At 38.6% G+C, this 17,444-nt stretch overlaps 1 protein-coding gene across 2 annotated transcripts; it reads right to left on the reverse strand.

The window, feature by feature from the left end:
- Positions 1 to 146: 146 nt before the first annotated feature.
- On the reverse strand, positions 147 to 17,167 carry rgs9b (regulator of G protein signaling 9b). 2 transcript variants are annotated; one of them, XM_059532146.1, is made up of 19 exons: positions 16,903 to 17,167; positions 15,212 to 15,308; positions 13,341 to 13,391; positions 13,089 to 13,195; positions 9,222 to 9,273; positions 8,970 to 9,028; positions 8,729 to 8,805; positions 7,501 to 7,582; positions 7,332 to 7,394; positions 6,649 to 6,678; positions 6,495 to 6,556; positions 4,716 to 4,829; positions 4,508 to 4,623; positions 4,226 to 4,313; positions 3,811 to 3,949; positions 3,636 to 3,718; positions 3,346 to 3,469; positions 954 to 1,372; positions 147 to 877 (listed from the first exon to the last, which is right to left on the reverse strand). In XM_059532146.1, exons 1-19 carry the CDS (start codon positions 16,966 to 16,968, stop codon positions 721 to 723), a joined length of 1,986 nt encoding a protein of 661 aa, XP_059388129.1. In that variant the 5' UTR covers positions 16,969 to 17,167; the 3' UTR covers positions 147 to 720. The 2 variants fall into 2 exon arrangements, with proteins under 2 accessions (XP_059388129.1, XP_059388130.1); XM_059532147.1 differs by lacking the exons at positions 147 to 877; positions 954 to 1,372 and having other exon boundaries at positions 2,887 to 3,469; positions 16,903 to 17,159.
- Positions 17,168 to 17,444: the final 277 nt, after the last annotated feature.

Raw genomic sequence — 17,444 nt, forward strand, 5'->3', positions numbered from 1 at the left:
AAAAGTCCCCATCACACATTTTTTTTTCCAGTTTCCTCTGTAGGGACGTTTTATAAGAAAATAAACAAAATATAAATAAAACAATGCACAAATAATAACACTGGGTGCTGAATATAGCACATGTACCAACTGCACATCAGAATAACTAACTTTGAATGATTTATTGAGGCACTTACACAATTTAAACATGAGTCATGAACAAATTCACATTCTGAAGTGAACTGTAAACATTTGAAACGTTATACATTCAAGACAGCAAATGTGTATCCACATTCAGTTTTACTGCCGTACTATATTTACTTCTATGAAAATAACATTTTTTAAAGCAATTCACATTTATGCATGTTTTGCAGCTATATAAAACAGTGAACAAGCTAGGTACAAAATCTTTTGTCCGCACCACTTAACAAACTGACGATAAACAAACAAAAAAAAATCTCTTAAAATAAGGCCCCTTCAGTCATAAAAGAACAGTGACATCAGAATACGAATTTATGTATATAAAACCAACATTTAAACATATTATAACCAGATCATTGGCTACAATAACATGTAGGCATTACCTAATAGCTATCAAAACTATCATACAGGTCAATTAGAGATGAGGTTACTTCATACATTACTACCACAGCCTTCTCGGGGTTGTAAGACAGAATATTTATGACACAAGTATTGGTTCAGTGTATTTCCTTCCTCTCTTCTTACTCGTCTATGACTCTTCTATCCAGTTCCATCTTGTTTGGTGACAGTTTCCCATGGACAAATGATTTCTTTCACACCTCCTCTTGCTGTATCAGGGCTGTCATCCTCCTCATCTTCTGAATCAATGGGGTAGATGCGGCATTCAGGTGGGATGTCAACTTTGATTTGAAAAAAGCTGTAAAAGCAGTTTGGTTATTTTTCATATATTGTAAAATCACATTGAAATAATGCCAAAAAGTGCAAATACTCACTTTGCAATTCTTCTGGGCTGAGGTTGTGCAATTGGCTCTACTCCCAGGGGCTGTACTTTGCCTCCTGCTGAAGCTACAGCACATTTTGGGGAAAGGCTGGCAAAGACAGACGGGGCATTGCATCCTCTGCGGAGGAGCCTGCTCAGTGACAGAGCCATACGAGACTTTGGGGCAGGTGGCTGGTTCTCTTCCTCTGATACTGATGCCTCTGCAATTGATGGGAAATGGGAGGAGGAAGGCCCTCCGTTGCCATCAAACCTCCTCTCTGAGGCTGGAGTGCTGTCGATGGCGACGCTGATGGGAGAGGGACAGGCAGCACTGTTGGGCAATGTCATGAACCCAGGGGAGGCAGTGGATTGTGCTTCACAAATGCCTGTATACACTGCCAGATGAGGCACAGGTGCTGTGAACCTGCAGAGCTGTGGGACACAGTTCATGCAAAGTATGTATTAGTACTAAATACCGTTTGTGTTGAGTAACCTGCAATTAGGAATAGCCATAGACCATGCAATATAGTACATTTCTGGCAGGAAGTCCATACAAAAAGACAATGAAATGTATATTAGGTATTTTGTGGGGAAGTCGTGGCCTAGTGGTTAGAGAGTTTGACTCCTAATCCTAGGGTTGTGGGTTTGAGTCTCGGGCCGACAATACCATGACTTAGGTGCCCTTGAGCAAGGGATAGAACCCCCAAATGCTCCCCGGGAGCCACAGCATAAATGGCTGCCCACTGCTCTGGGTGTGTGTTCAGTGCTGTGTGTGTGCACTTTGGATGGGTTAAATGCAGAGCACGAATTCTGAGTATGGGTCACCATACTTGGCTGTATGTCACTTTCACTTGAGTTTGATGTTTAGGGAAAATTGTACTGGTTTTGTCCTCTGGGAAATTATCTGTAGCTTCTGAAAGGCACTTAAAAAAATAAAATTATATATATATAAATGTATATATATTATATAAATATATATATTTAAGCAAAATAAGAAAAATGTACACATCTTCATTCAAAAGTTTTCACCCCCATTTCTTAATGTTTCTTGTTTCCTTCTGGAACATCAGTGACTATTTGAACCTTTGCAACTTTTGTAAGAGTTGCACATGAGTCCCTCAGTTGTCACCCTTATATAAAACTGTGGTGTTCTGTGTATATACTGATTAAATTTAACTGCTTCCTAACAGTCCATTCATAACAAAGCAATTCTGTTTTACATATATTCCAAAAACAAAACAAAACAATGCATGAGAGCAGCACAAGCATGACATCTAGTGATCATTATACAATGCACTTCAAAGATTTTCAAGGAACTGTTTTTACCATATATTTGCATCCTATATTTAAAACAGTTGGTGTTACAATCTCAGAAAAAAAGGTACAAAATCTGTCAATTAGGACAGTGACTTTTCATATTAGTACCTTAAAGGTACCAATTAGTTCCTAAAGAGTGCATATTAGTAGCTTTTAAAAGAACACCACCCCAGTGACAGCTGTTATACTTTTTTTTTTTCTGAGATAGATTTACATAATTATTTGATTCCATTAAAGAGTATTTAATATCTGTGCTTTTCAAATCTAAATCTTACTGTAATTTGTATTCTTTGCTTCTAACGAATCCTATTATTCATGTTTAAATGAATTCAAAATATATTTTTGACTTCACACTTTGATTAGGAATTGAATAGAAATGATTTTAAACTCTCGGTATGGTATATACACTCACTGTATACAAAAAACAGCCTGGACCACGCTTGAAGCAAGTCATTGCAGGTTTCAAAATACATGAAGACGAGTAAATGATGACAGAATAGAATGTTCTTTCCTAATTAATGACATAAGGTCAAAGTTATGCACAAACTGATGAGATACATATATACATTTCACTCAACAACAATCACAAATGACAAAGACAAATGATGTGACAACAGATGGCAGAAAAATGGTTTTAGTATGTATTTTAATAAACTCATGATTTACAGCACACTTGTAAATTAAACAAACTTGAGGACGACAACATGTGATCATTTTTGGTTGTATGAAATGAAAAAGAGTTTCATGAAGTTCGACACACAAGAGATTTATGACATTTGACAAAACATAAATATGACAAAGATTAAAAATGATTGTGAATGACTAAACTGTGAAAGAATAACATAATGGCCTCTTAAAAAGGATAAATGGATCAAGTATATTTCTAAAAAACTAGAAATATCTGTGTAATATTACAAACACAGCAACATGCTCTCTATATAAATAAATTAGCTTGCAAATCTGTTTATTGCTTTGATCAGAAAAGTGGTTTTCCTTTTTGATTATCGTAAATATTTGCTTGTATCTATTCTTCGTGCTCTAGGTCTCTAGGTTCAGTTTTTCTGTTTCCTTTCCAGTTTGCTCATGACCTGTGTGATGTCCACCGGGCCACTTGCTGCAAGTTTGGCCTTCTGTTCTTCCTCCTGCTGTCTGAGGATGATGGGACTCAGGCTGGGCCGCCTTCTTTTGGCATTCTGCTCCAACTGCATCTCACTAGGAGACATTTGAAACGAGTAAAGAATATTTTTAATGTCATTTATGCATTATAAAGCAGTTTTATATATATATATATATATATATATATATATATATATATATATATATATATATATATATATATATATATATATATTGGAACAAAAAGAAAGGTGCATCTCACGTAAATCTGTGTGGTTCAGGAGCAATGGCCTTCTTCTGAGTTTCCTTGAAGACTGGGGACTTGAGATATCGCCCGTATGAGTCCTTTATTAAAGACCATAGCCAAAATAAAAAAATTCAAGTTTGTAAACGACACAAGGCATTTGAGATGCAAAATCTTACATAAGAGCAGAGACCTTTTTCATGAGCATGTAAATGTGGGTCTGGGCAGCATCCAGCACATAACGGTGAGGATGTGCCAAACCCTTCACTGTTATGTCCATTGTTTTGCCATCAATGTTGATCCAACGTGGAGCTCCACGAGCCAGAAAGGTCCTAATCAAATAAAAATAAAAAATGCCAGCGTTAAATGCTGATATTATTTATTTATATATTAGTAATTAGTTTCATTAATGATTAAAAAATTAAGGGGGAAAAATTTTGAAAATATATATTTTATAACTCTAAAAACTGTTGCTATGTAATTGTATTTTGAAAAGATTTATATATATATATATATATATATATATATATATATATTATTACATTTCAGCTGCTGAAAATTGTTGTTTATCCCTCACAGAAGTAAACTGCCAAAAACGTGTTCCTTACTTATATATTTGCTGTGCTTTTTCTTTCATTGTCTCAGCAGCGCCCCATTTAAGATCTTCACACGCCTCCCAGAAGGCAAGATTCTCACCTATTCAGTAATCAGATTCTAGTCACAGTCTCCTCTAATAAATAATAATCACTGCAGTTTTGAATATTAACATCAACAATTAAATTGCATTTTTAAAATAGGGTAGACCTAAACCAACAAGTCACCTAATAAGTCCGTTGCCAACATTGTTCAAATGTTAGCATCTACGGGAGCAAGTTTAGAAAAATGCATACCACTGAACTCCTTTTTAAGGAAAAGCCGGAAATCGTCCCTTCCCCGAGGGTCCATAAGCAGTTCTCCAAAGCTAAAAGTCCAGCGCTCCACCCTCATTTTAGTAGGGGTCTCAACACTGTATGAACCAAACACACAATATTTCATCAAATGTTTAATTTAGACATAAACAAGCTTTTGTTTAAATAAAAATGTTTGTATCTGGCTCACTTTGGCATGTTGAGGGTCCAATAGGTAACATCATCTGTTAACCAGGGGTTGCTTGGGAGGCAGGCGTGGAGAAATGAGTCATGCACTTTGTATGTTGTTGTGTATTTAACAAGTCTGCAAAAAAATTGACAAAAATTATTCATAATAATATTATTTATTTATTTTTCATTTTTTTTATATGTTAATATAACATAACATAACATAACATAACATAACATAACATAACATAACATAATATAATATAATATTGTTTATTTTAGTGTTGTCACGGTACCAAAACTTCAGTATTCGGTACCGATACAGTGAAAATCCACGGTTCTCGGTACCAATTTCGGTACCAAAGCAAAACACAAAAATATGCTAATTAAAAATAAAAAGCACTAAAAATAAAACCAATGCCATTCTTTATACTTATTTACAATTGTGTTTGAAGTTTTTCTACAAGTTATATAATTATGAAAAACAGTAAACAAGTTTCACCCAAATTTAATTTGTCTTTTAATTTATGAAATTTAAACACATTTTATTTTTGGTAAATAAAAGGGATTTGCTATTAAAATTAAAACATGGAAGAAATATTGTGATTAATTTCTTTAAAAAATAAAGTTTTATAAATTTTTTCAACAGTAGTAGCAGTATCACATACATTTTACTAAATAATAGTAATATTTCTAGCACAATGCCTTTTATGTAAAAATTAACTTTTAGGCCTAATGAATGCATATTTGTCATTTTAACTGAACTTAAGACTGGTGGTGATGCTTAAGATATTTCTGGTCATTGAGGGTTTCTGTTAAAAAAATAGCAATAGATCATGTTAATTATTATTAAAAGATAATACTACTACTAATTCTACTATCATACTAATGTATATACAATGTACTATGAATTGATGAGCTGCTGGGTTCATGAATATTAATCACGTTGTCTGCGTTCTGTCAAACTGATTTGCTGAAATCAAAACAGGGACAGTAAGAGATCAGCGCCAGCCAATGAAATTGGCATTTGCGCATTAGCTCCGCCCACTACCGGAGAAACCGGTATGTCTTCTGCTTGTTAGAAAATGAATATGAATAATTCTATATGAACTCCATTATTTTGACTGGAGAAGACAACAAAGAGTAGTTTACATATAGCGTGTTGATTCAGCGTGGTAAGACTCTCGCTCTCTCTCTCTTTGCATGTGTGAGAAACAGCGCTATCAGTAAAGCGACGGTGAGTCGTGCGCCTTCACAAAGAGTTTACAGAGCATCAAACACAGGTGCGCTGTGCGTCCATTGAGATGAACTGAAAAGTTCAGATCGCTTGATGAAGAGAGAACTCTGAAGCTCAGATGCTGAAATTAATGCAAGCGTCATGTGCTTCAGTCTATGTAGTAAACAAACCCGCACGTCTCTGCCATTCATACAGAGACATGCAGAACACTAATTCATATTTCAAACAACTTTTGCAGCTTAACATTTACAGATACTGGTCCATATGGAGATTTGATTTGATTAATTTATGCTAACTTTGACAAATTCTGTGACTGTCCATATTAAAATGTAAGTTTCATTTTCATGACTGGATTTTGAGATTCCGTCCTCGTTTTCTGCTTCGCGGAAATCATAGCGCTGAACCGGGTTTGAACGGGACCTCGGTACTACCGGTACTTAAAGAAACCTGGTACCGTCACTTTTAAATTTTTTTAGTACCGACTTGGTACCGAAGTACCGGGTCTTTTGACAATTGAATATATAGGATTCTACCCATAGCATAAGTTATATCACAGTAACATACGCTCCAATTGACACAGATGACTTCACCCTTGGTCTCATAATACACTGCTGAGTGAACATAATCTGCAAGAAAGCACAATGATTCATTGGTCAACAAATAAACATTGCTTTTTGCATCTAAATATCTGTGCTAGTTAAAGTTCTTTGGTACTTACAATTCTTCTGTAGTAGTCAGGTGTTTTTTTCTGTAAAACAATTTTAGAAACAGTTTAAGTGCAAAGAAGTGGTGACTCTTTCTAAAGGAAAGTGTTGAAAGCAAAGGATTGACATGTGAGCATGTTTGGGATGAGAGTCTGAAGAGAGAGTGAACATGTTCTCTTTGTGGACTTGCAATGTCATTTTAAAAAGCATGCACTCATATTTCTATTAAACAGAGTCCATCCGATTTCATGATCCACTGAGTGTGTGCTTTCATTTTGTAGTCATCTGCTGTTTCTTGCCATGTGTCTCAACAGATAAGTTTAGGAATCTGTAGGAAAGAAAGAGAGAAGGGTGTAAAACAAAGCTATTTTATCGAATACGATCAAGCTTTTGCAGTGGCAAGCTTTGGCAAGATTACGATCATTTAAATCCTATTGGATATAAGCTGACATACTAGAAATATCCTTGATAAGCCCAGCACAACAAGCTCTCACCACAAATATAATCTCAGCAGTAGTGTCTGTCAATGTTAGATATACAGCCACATGTCTTATTACAAGATTCTTCATCAGACCTACTATACTGTATTTTGAAGGCCTAGTTGTCATCTTGAATGTCAATATATATATATATATATATATATATATATATATATATTTCTCTTTAGATATTAGTAATTTTTCACACATACCTTTACCTCCTCTATATTAGGGTCGACCATCCTGTCGTGTCCATAGTCCATGGCACTAACTGTTCCTGGCTGTTGAGTAGAAATGGCACAATTTTACTTTCACATCTTTAAGTCACTTTGCAGGGAAATATGTCACTTTAATTGACCTTATTTACTCAGTCTAAAGGTAACTCACCGGTGGCCGATGTACAACCCAGTAGGCCCGTTCCTGACAGTCAAAAACCACCCGGTCCGGCTTCTTCCTCTCTTTACCCGCTCTACACAAAAAGCAATGTGTATTTTTACAATGGTGGCCAAAATGATTAGAAAAATATTGATAGTTTTTTTGCCTCCAAAACATGATTTCATTTCATAATGTTTATGAAACATGCAGATGGTTGCTCTGAGCACAACAAATATCAGATGAAGTGAGTTGTACTGTTTTTTTTTTGTAACTTTTAACTTTAATATTTGGTATGTCTACCTTTTGCAGCAATTATAGCAGTGCATCTCTCTGGCATAGTGTCAATATATTTCCTGAGTCATCCCATGCCTTCTGCAACTCAAGCTGAAGGCTTTCCTTTGAATGTATAATAGATCTGTCCAGTTTATTTTCCAACTCACCCCAAATTTGCTCGAAGGGGTTGAGGTGCAGACTTTGTGGGGGCGAGTCCATCATTTTCAATGTTCCAGAAGATTCCTTACGCCGCATATAGTTCTGGCAATAGTCTGATTTATGGGTATTGTAATGGCCATTTCAACAAAAACAACTGAAACCTCTTAAATTTGCCAAGGGTTCTAATAATTTTGGCCACCACTGTATATGCTGAAGAAAATAGCTGTATAAATAAAATACACACTGCCTGGCCAAAAAGTTGCTATTTGGATTTAAATAAGCAAATACTGAAGGGTTTAGTATTGGATTATTTTACAGTGATTAATATATTTTCTGCAACATTTCTTTTTACTCTAATTGATGCAGTGTGTAGCTGTTAATAAAAATAATAAAAAACACGTCTGAAAAAGCGTCTAGGATGACAATGACCAGATTCATTGGGCTCAAATTGTGAAGAGTGATTCAGAGAGCATGAGATATCATTTTCACACATGGATTTGGTCACCATAGAGTTGTGTCCGTAACCTTTCTGAAAGTCTTTGAGATGTGATGAAGTTGGCTTTAAAGAAGAGTTTGTCTATCCTCAATACAAGATCTCGGCCAAAACTTAATGCAACTCTTGATGGAAATAAATGTGGTGTTGCATAAGGTTGTTGGAGCAGTGCCACAACAAATACACACAGTAATCAAAGCTAAAAGCTGTCAAATTAAAAATTAGAGTGTGCTAGAGAACCTGTGTAGACACGGACTGATTGAGCCATGATAAATCATAAGTATTCTGCAATATTTAAAGTAAAGTGTGACCCACCTGTACTGCTCTTTGGCTTGCATTACAATAAAATCCCACTTGTGATTCATCCATTTGTAAAGATTGTTGTACTGTTCCTGAGTAGAGAAACATACACATTTTATGTCTAGTCTTTTAATTTGTCATTTAATTTTTTATAGTGACTTCCTCTTCCTCTGCATAACAACATAGGATTTCAAAGAAATTAATATATATTTAATACATGAGTATCAAGACGATGAAGGATAAGATGTTCAATTACCTGTTCATACAGCTCCAACATCCCTTTCTTGCGTATATTTCTCTTTGCCAAATAAATTGCTGGAAATACACATATAAACATCTGACCTTGCCAGTAAAAGCCAATTTAAAGATGTGATATGACTCAACATGAAAGCAATTTATCACATTCTTTATCTCAGATAGCTGTTTGAAGAATAATGAATAACCTCACTGTGAATTATTGCTATGACAACCCATCAGCATGCATGAAAAATGAAAGATGATTACACACCATAGTCTGTGTCTTCCACCGGCCACTGCTGCGCAGGCCAAAAATATGGAGTCTGGAAGAAGAAATGTACAGAATTAGGAATGGAAAAGATTAGTACAAAGCATATGGAAAGAAGAACTCCTCTCCTGTATGCTCACCAAGGCTGCATTTATTTGATCAATAACAGTAAAATAAGTAATATCACAACCGCTTTCTACTGTAATATATTTTTAAATATTAATCATTTCTGTAATGGGCAAAGCTATATTTTTATCAACCATTGCTCCAGTCTTTAGTGTTGTCACGGTGTCTGGTCTGTGTTTCCCTGGGTGTCCACTGGTGGTCTCACTTCCCCATAGGCACCTCACCGCAGGCACTACATTTCCCACAAAGCCTTGTCCCTTCATCACGGTAATTGCACACCTGTTAATTGCACTAAGCTGTCTTCATTTTCATCGTCATTATCCTGTCTATTTAAACCGGTCTGTTTTCTGTCTGTGTCATGGAGTCCTTATTTTCCGTCACCCAGTTTCCTCGCGTTCCTTGTGTTTCTTGTTTCCTGTTTGTTTTGTTCCTGACGGATTTCATGGTTTTGACCCCCCTGCTTGTTTTAGATTTAGATTTTTGGATTACCCAATAAACACTGCTCTTGGATCTCTCGTCTCCAGTGTCCGATCGTTACAGAAGGACTCCATCCAGATCAGATCCAGCGGTGTGGGAATTTGTGTCCGTTCCCCAGCCAGCATGGAGGAGCGGAGGAGAAGATTCCTTAAATTAACCACCCTCTGCCAAAGGGGGAATGAGGTGGGTGGTGTGGCACAAGAGTTCTGGACCTTGGCGGTGGGGTGGGAAATAATGATGCGGCCTTAAAAGACTTTTTTTAACGTCTGTTTGGACAACCCTGTGCCGGAGAGTAAAATGAAATGAGCTGGAGGTCTTTGATTTTTGGGGGTTCATCCTCACTGTTGGGAATGTTACTGTAAAAAAGTTGCTATGTCTTTTTTTTTTTTTTTGAGCAGTTTTTTTTTTTTTGAGCAGTTTTCACAAGTCAGTTAAAATGAGTGGAACAGACAGGTGTTCGTACATATCTTTCGATATTTATTGCACCATTATTTTTATCCTGTACTTCAAGTATTATCTTTGCCTTTGACCACAATGTATTTGAAGTAGTGCTTATATCTCCACCTTGAAAATGCCAACTTTTCATTGGATTGCTCCTGACTCGCCATTGCTGCTGCTGCTGCGAATCTCTGTTTAGCTGTTGCGTCGTGTGTGTGTTTGGCGCCGCTAGCGCGTGTGCTGGCATCTGTGTAAAAACACTGGCTCTGATTGGCTACCATGAAACACATGACTCTGCCTTAGCCAATCATAATCTCTTATCTCGTTATTAACCCACCTCCTCACTCGCTTTGTGAGCCAGGGGTCCGTTCGGATTGCGTAGTTTATTAAATCAATGCATAGTAACGCACCGCATTTTACGTCCAGTAATGTTAACGGCGTTATAACAACGGGAAAAGTAATTAGTTTACCCCGTTACTGAAAAAAATAACGTTGTTACCTAACGCAGTTCTTTTAAACGGCATTATTCCAAACACCGTTCATCCTGTACCTGCAACATCGGTCTCAGTGGGATACCCCAGCCACACCTGTCTCTCCAGGTGACGGCCCAGCACCACGGCGCAAGATGGCCGTCACAGGTGACCCTCCAGAATCGGGTCAGGCTCCCGTTGACCCTCCAGAGTCGGGTCAAGTCACCACTTACACTCATGGGTTAAGCACTACCACAGTTAGACCTCAGGAGTCAAGTCACCAGTGTTCTTCATGAGCAAGGGCAAGTCACCGTTGATCTTCATGAGCAGAGTCAAGTCACCGTTGATCTTCCTGAATCCAGTCAAAACACCACAGATCTACCAGAGTCTCTCCACGTCTCTGCTGAACTACTGGAGCCTCTGCATGTCTCTGCTGAACTACCGTAGCCCCTCCACGTCTCTGCTGAACTTTCTAGAGCCTTGTCACGTCTCAGCCGAACTCTCTGAGTGCTCGATGCCATCCAGGAACTCACCGCCTGCCCTGTCATGGCTATGGAGATCATCTACCATCTCCTCAGGGCCACGGAGGCCACCCTTAACCTGTTCATGTTCTCTATTTCAGACTTGCCTAACCAGACTTGCTCTCCTGTGCCATCGATCCCACTGTGGTGGTCTTCTGCGCCGCCCTGGTGGGCTTCTGTCTCAACCGCACAGCTGTGGTGGTCTGTGCCGCCCTGGTGGGCTTCCGTTTCAACCGCACAGCTGTGGTGGTCTGTGCCGCCCTGGTGGGCTTCCGTTTCAACCGCACAGCTGTGGTGGTCTGTGCCGCCCTGGTGGGCTTCCGTTTCAACCGCATGGCTGTGGTGGTCTTCTACACCGCCCTGGTGGGCTTCTGTCTCGACCGCACGACTGCCTGAACTTTCTGTTCCCTCCTGGTCTTGTATTTTGTTTCTTGTGTGTGTGGTTTTTTTTTTTTCGGTTTCCTTCTATGGACCTGGCCCTCCGTCCCTCCCCCTTATCCTCCGCCGGTCCTCCTCCCTCCTGGTCTTGTTGTGCACTTCCTGTCTCTGTTTCCCTCTATTACCTGGCCCTCCGCTGGTCCACCTCCCTCCTGGTCTCGTTGTTGTTGTGCACTTCCTGTCTCTGTTTCCCTCTATTACCTGGCCCTCCGCCGGTCCACCTCCCTCCTGGTCTTGTTGTTGTGCACTTCCTGTCTCTGTTTCCCTCTATTACCTGGCCCTCCGCCGGTCCACCTCCCTCCTGGTCTCGTTGTTGTGCACTTCCTGTCTCTGTTTCCCTCTATTACCTGGCCCTCCGCCGGTCCACCTCCCTCCTGGTCTCGTTGTTGTGCACTTCCTGTCTCTGTTTCCCTCTATTACCTGGCCCTCCGCCGGTCCACCTCCCTCCTGGTCTCGTTGTTGTGCACTTCCTGTCTCTGTTTCCCTCTATTACCTGGCCCTCCGCCGGTCCACCTCCCTCCTGGTCTCGTTGTTGTGCACTTCCTGTCTCTGTTTCCCTCTATTACCTGGCCCTCCGCCGGTCCACCTCCCTCCTGGTCTTGTTGTGCACTTCCTGTCTCTGTTTCCCTCTATTACCTGGCCCTCTGCTGGTCCACCTCCCTCCTGGTCTCGTTGTTGTTGTGCACTTCCTGTCTCTGTTTCCCTCTATTACCTGGCCCTCCGCCGGTCCACCTCCCTCCTGGTCTCGTTGTTGTTGTGCACTTCCTGTCTCTGTTTCCCTCTATTACCTGGCCCTCCGCCGGTCCACCTCCCTCCTGGTCTCTGTGTTCCTTAGTTTGTTCCTTAGTTTGTTCTCATCTGGTAGCTGCTCCGTAGAGGAGGGGTTAATGTCACGGTGTCTGATCTGTGTTTCCCTGGGTGTCCACTAGGGGTCTCACTTCCCCATAGGCACCTCAAGCAGGCACTACATTTCCCACAAAGCCTTGTCCCTTAATCACGGTAATTGCACTCAGCTGTCTTCACTTTTATCGTCATAATCTTGTCTATTTAAACCGGTATGTTTTCTGTCTGTGTCCTGGAGTCCTTATTTTCCGTCACCCAGTTTCCATGTGTTTCTTGTTTCCTGTTTTTGTTTTTCCTGAATGATTTCATGGTTTTGACCCCCCCGCTTGTTTTGGATTTAGATTTTTGGATTACCCAATAAACATGCTCTTGGATCTCTCGTCTCCAGTGTCCGATTGTTACAAGTGTCACATGATCATTCAGAAATTATTCTAATATGCTGATTTGGTGCTCAAGAAACCTTTCCAAACAAAGTTGTAAACAGTTGTGTGGCTTGACATTTTCATGATTACCATAATGGTAATTTATATTATTTGAAGGTTGTTTGAGAAAGTTACCTGAAAGCGGTACAGGGAGGTGTCTGGTTTAAGCATGAGTCTCTTATGATCTTGTAGTGGATAGATGTACCCAAACGCCACCATCATGGTCCCCATAGCTCGGGCCTCTAAGCATTTAGAGTGAGAACCTTACTCAATGCATTTAAACAAGACCCAAATGAACAGTACGGCATCTCACACCATCAATTTGCATAGCAAAAATATCTATAGCATAATACTTTATACAGATCTGGAGTGGGATATTTGACTTACCCGCAGCATCTATTTTGAATCGATTAGCGATCCATGCAACAATATCTTCCCCTGAAAGAACAACGTACACAATAAACATGTTAGAACTTAAAGTAACACATTTTAGAGTAATAAAAGACTCAGTGGGTGGGAAAGTTGGCCTTCAGATTGAATGTGCCCACCAGGAGTCATCAGCAAAACAAACACACCAGGGTTATTATAGTTAACCAAAACAACAAAATTTTATTAAAAATAATAATAAACATTAAAAATGTGGTACTTGAAGTAAAGTAAATGTGAAATAAAATATATCAAACAATTATTTCAGCTAGCTGCCCATAATAATTTCTCATTTTTATTTAGTGAAGCACTATACTAAAATAATGAAGAAAAAAAGAAAGTCCATAGATACATATACTGTATATATATTAAATGACAAAAACATACAAAAGAAATCATAATAATAAAAACTAGTATCTCAATGTTACTAAATAAAAACTATAGAAGTATCCAGACAGCAAGTCAATACTAATATGAGCATTTATGAAACATGAGAAACTATTAAAGCTGTTCTCATTTTCTCTGTTATGAGTGTCACTGAGCGGATATAAAAAAAAATAAAGCACGTTTTCAAACAATCTTTGCAAATGCTCCCCCAACATCACAAACACTGCTCTAATGGGTCTATAAAAGTGAAGGCATGTCTTATCCAGTAAAATAGGCTATAAAAGGTCCAACATATTAGGAAAACTTTTAACTAGAAGTTTAACTTATCAAGAAGAAACTACGCAAGTTTCTCATAATGATTTAAACAAACTTTCCATCTAATTCCTCCATCTCTGTAAAACCTCTACCAATGTTTATCCTTGCTTTACATTGATTATGGTCCTGAGCCTTCCACAGAAAATAGAATATATATATATATATATATATATATATATATATATATATATATATAGACCACTTAAATTATAGATAGATCAGGCTTTGAAGAGATTTTCAACCAGTATAATAAAACATGTTTGCCTACAAAACAAAAAAAAAAACACTTGCCTACCCTAGCTTTAAGTGGCAGAGAGGAATCTACACAAAATTAAAAAAAAAGCTCAATTGGAAGTAAAAATGGAGGCAGAGAATAATTACAAAGTACATAATTAGTATGTAATTTATACGTTTTTAGATTTATTTTAGCAGGCTTTTAAATGAGATATTCATAAAGCAGATTTAAGGTGAAAACAACAGTGAGTATTAGACACAAAACAAAGGTGCATTCTTAAAATAGGTATCACGCTATGACTCGGTGAACCGCTGTGTGTCCCGCTGAGCTCCTCGTGATAGGAGACTAATGAGAAGATCTCTGCAGGGGTGAATCTGAGTGGCTTCATTAGTGTCTGCTAGCCTGAGGAGCAAACCAGATCACTTCAATGAATTTTTAACTAAAAACCTCAGGTGTCTTTCCGCTGTATAAATGATATCAAAACCGCTCTAAATCATCAGAGGCTCCAGTTAAGTTTAAGCAATCACAAATTGAAGTTAATCATACTCTGTATGTTACATGTAGCTGGCTGACAGCATTAAGACCAACAGAGGAGATTACAAGAGCTCTCCTCCCTGAAACCATGCAGCCTATTGGAGACAGTCACTGCAACCAGCTGCTCAGAGGTTGTCATGGCAATAGATTCTTCAGTCTCAGACCCACATAATGCATGGACCGCACAGATGACTAGCGCTCCCAAAGAGTAAACTAACTGCAGAAATCAATACAAATGAGTAGGTGAGCCTACTATTTTCAATTACAAATGCTGGGTCTTACATCTCATAGATTTCATCAGCTTGAAACCTGCAAAGATTGGCTCTTGAGTAATAGCAGCAGGTATTTCTGAGGATCTCACCTGTTAAAGCATGTGGGATGGTGGTGATTACAAGCCTCTGGGTCTGAGATTTCACTCCAGTTTTGGGGTCCTGCATCTCCAACACCACGCTCTCCACCTAACATGCAAAAAATGTGATATGTATAATATAAAAACATCTATTTTTTACTTGGCAGCCTGTGTGCACATCTCACATGAAAGTGAAAGTGAAGTGACATTCAGCCAAGTATGGTGACCCATACTCAGAATTTGTGCTCTGCATTTAACCCATCCGAAGTGCACACACACAGAGCAGTGAACACACACACACTGTGAACACACACCCGGAGCAGTGGGCAGCCATTTATGCTGCGGCGCCCGGGGAGCAGTTGGGGGTTCGATGCCTTGCTCAAGGGCACCTAAGTCGTGGTATTGAAGGTGGAGAGAGAACTGTACATGCACTCACCCCACCCACAATTCCTGCCAGCCCGGGACTCGAACTCACAACCCTTCGATTGGGAGTCCGACTCTCTAACCATTAGGCCATCTCTCTCCCTGCTGGTTCATGGCCTGAAGGGACTGCAACTGACCTCTTTGAAATATGCTCTGTGATTGATTTGTGACTCAGCTGTTTGAAGTTTTTCTTGCTTTGTCAGGCTCTCTGGCTTATGAAGACTGTTTGTGAACTCTTGCTGCACCCTGGTCTAGATCACAGAAAGCTCTTGGCCGAGTTATTGGGTTATTATTATCTGTGCATTGGCAAAGAGCAAAGCAATGCACCAATAAAACATATTTTAATGGATCACACTGTCGGGGATCACTTCAAACGTGCAGTTTGAAGTATCATAGTGATAAAATAGGGACTGCATTATATGAGAGGCTCATGGCAAAGCTAGACTAATACCATTAGCACACAATGACCTTACCTGAGAGTAAGCTGCTGATAAACAATTAACACTTACACTGTGAAATTGTTTTAATTGATATGTCATAACATATTTACAATGCATATAAGATCTAACAATTTCTTTAATTTCTAAATTATGTAATGAGTTTACATTTTTATTGCGTTTTTATGAGTTTTCTTCATCATTGATTCATTTTAAAGTGGTTGAAAAGTTAGATTTTTGACACCACTTTCATTTCAGTTATTGTAACAAAGCAACTGATTTTACTGTTTTAAATGTAATTTTATTCATTAATTCGATTTTTTTTTGGGGGGGGGGTAATATTTTTGTGAGTCAGCACTTAGTAATAATAAAAATACATTTTGTAACTGTAAAACAAATCAACAAATTTTAGGAAGTGAAAAAAAATAAAAACGTAACTAAAAAAAATCACGTATAGAGTCAAATCAATAAAAAATCTTGACCTGAAAGCGATGTATTAAAAAATATGCATGTATGTAAATGAATAAATAAACAAAAAACAAAAAAAAGACAAACGCAATTTCTTTTTCTTTATTTTTTGGCACATATGCTACAAGACGCTTTAAATATTCTGAATGGATGGAATCACCAGTGAAAGTGAAATTGACAGCCCACAACACTACATGGATTATTTATATTACTGGGATAAAATACAGCAAGACAAGCAGAAATATCCATGGATCTTAAAGCATGAAGGATTACTTGTTAGATTACATAAATCAAATGTAGCATTATTCTTATCTCATTCGCGAGAACTTAAATAACACAGATGGTGATGAGCTATGGATGATGCTCTCAACCCACCTTCTTCAGGCATGCCATACGCGGTCTGAATCGCTGCCCATGGTCCCGGACATTCCTTATGGTCATGTTCGCTTCTTCACGACACAGTCTGTCGACGGTCGAAGACAAGAAAATGGAAAGGGGAATACTCGGTAGCTAATCGTACTATCGTTTTGACGGTGTCTAATCTATAATCATCACTGCTGCTCACAAAGACGATGGCTGTGTGTGCGCCAATCAGGTAACAGCTCTGCTCATGAAGGTAAACCTGTGTATGCTGAGGGCAGTGATTACAGTAACGCGTCATGTTCGGTAGGTGGCGTGGTATCATCTTTTCTCACATGAAGTCTATGGCAGGCACCTGGGGCTGACAACAAACTACATGATTAAAGCCTCTGAACTGGATTTATGATTATTATAATCCATAAATAATAAGGGGTTCGAGCACGCAGTGTAGAAACCCTCTTGTAATTGTTGGGATTATTATTATTATTATTCTCTAGACTCTCTAGGTAAAAAAAAAAATAATAATAATTTATATAAGTTAAACATTTGCATTTAGG

The sequence above is a fragment of the Carassius carassius genome, chromosome 40 (genome assembly GCF_963082965.1).
Source record: "Carassius carassius chromosome 40, fCarCar2.1, whole genome shotgun sequence".
Classification (NCBI taxonomy): domain Eukaryota; kingdom Metazoa; phylum Chordata; class Actinopteri; order Cypriniformes; family Cyprinidae; genus Carassius; species Carassius carassius.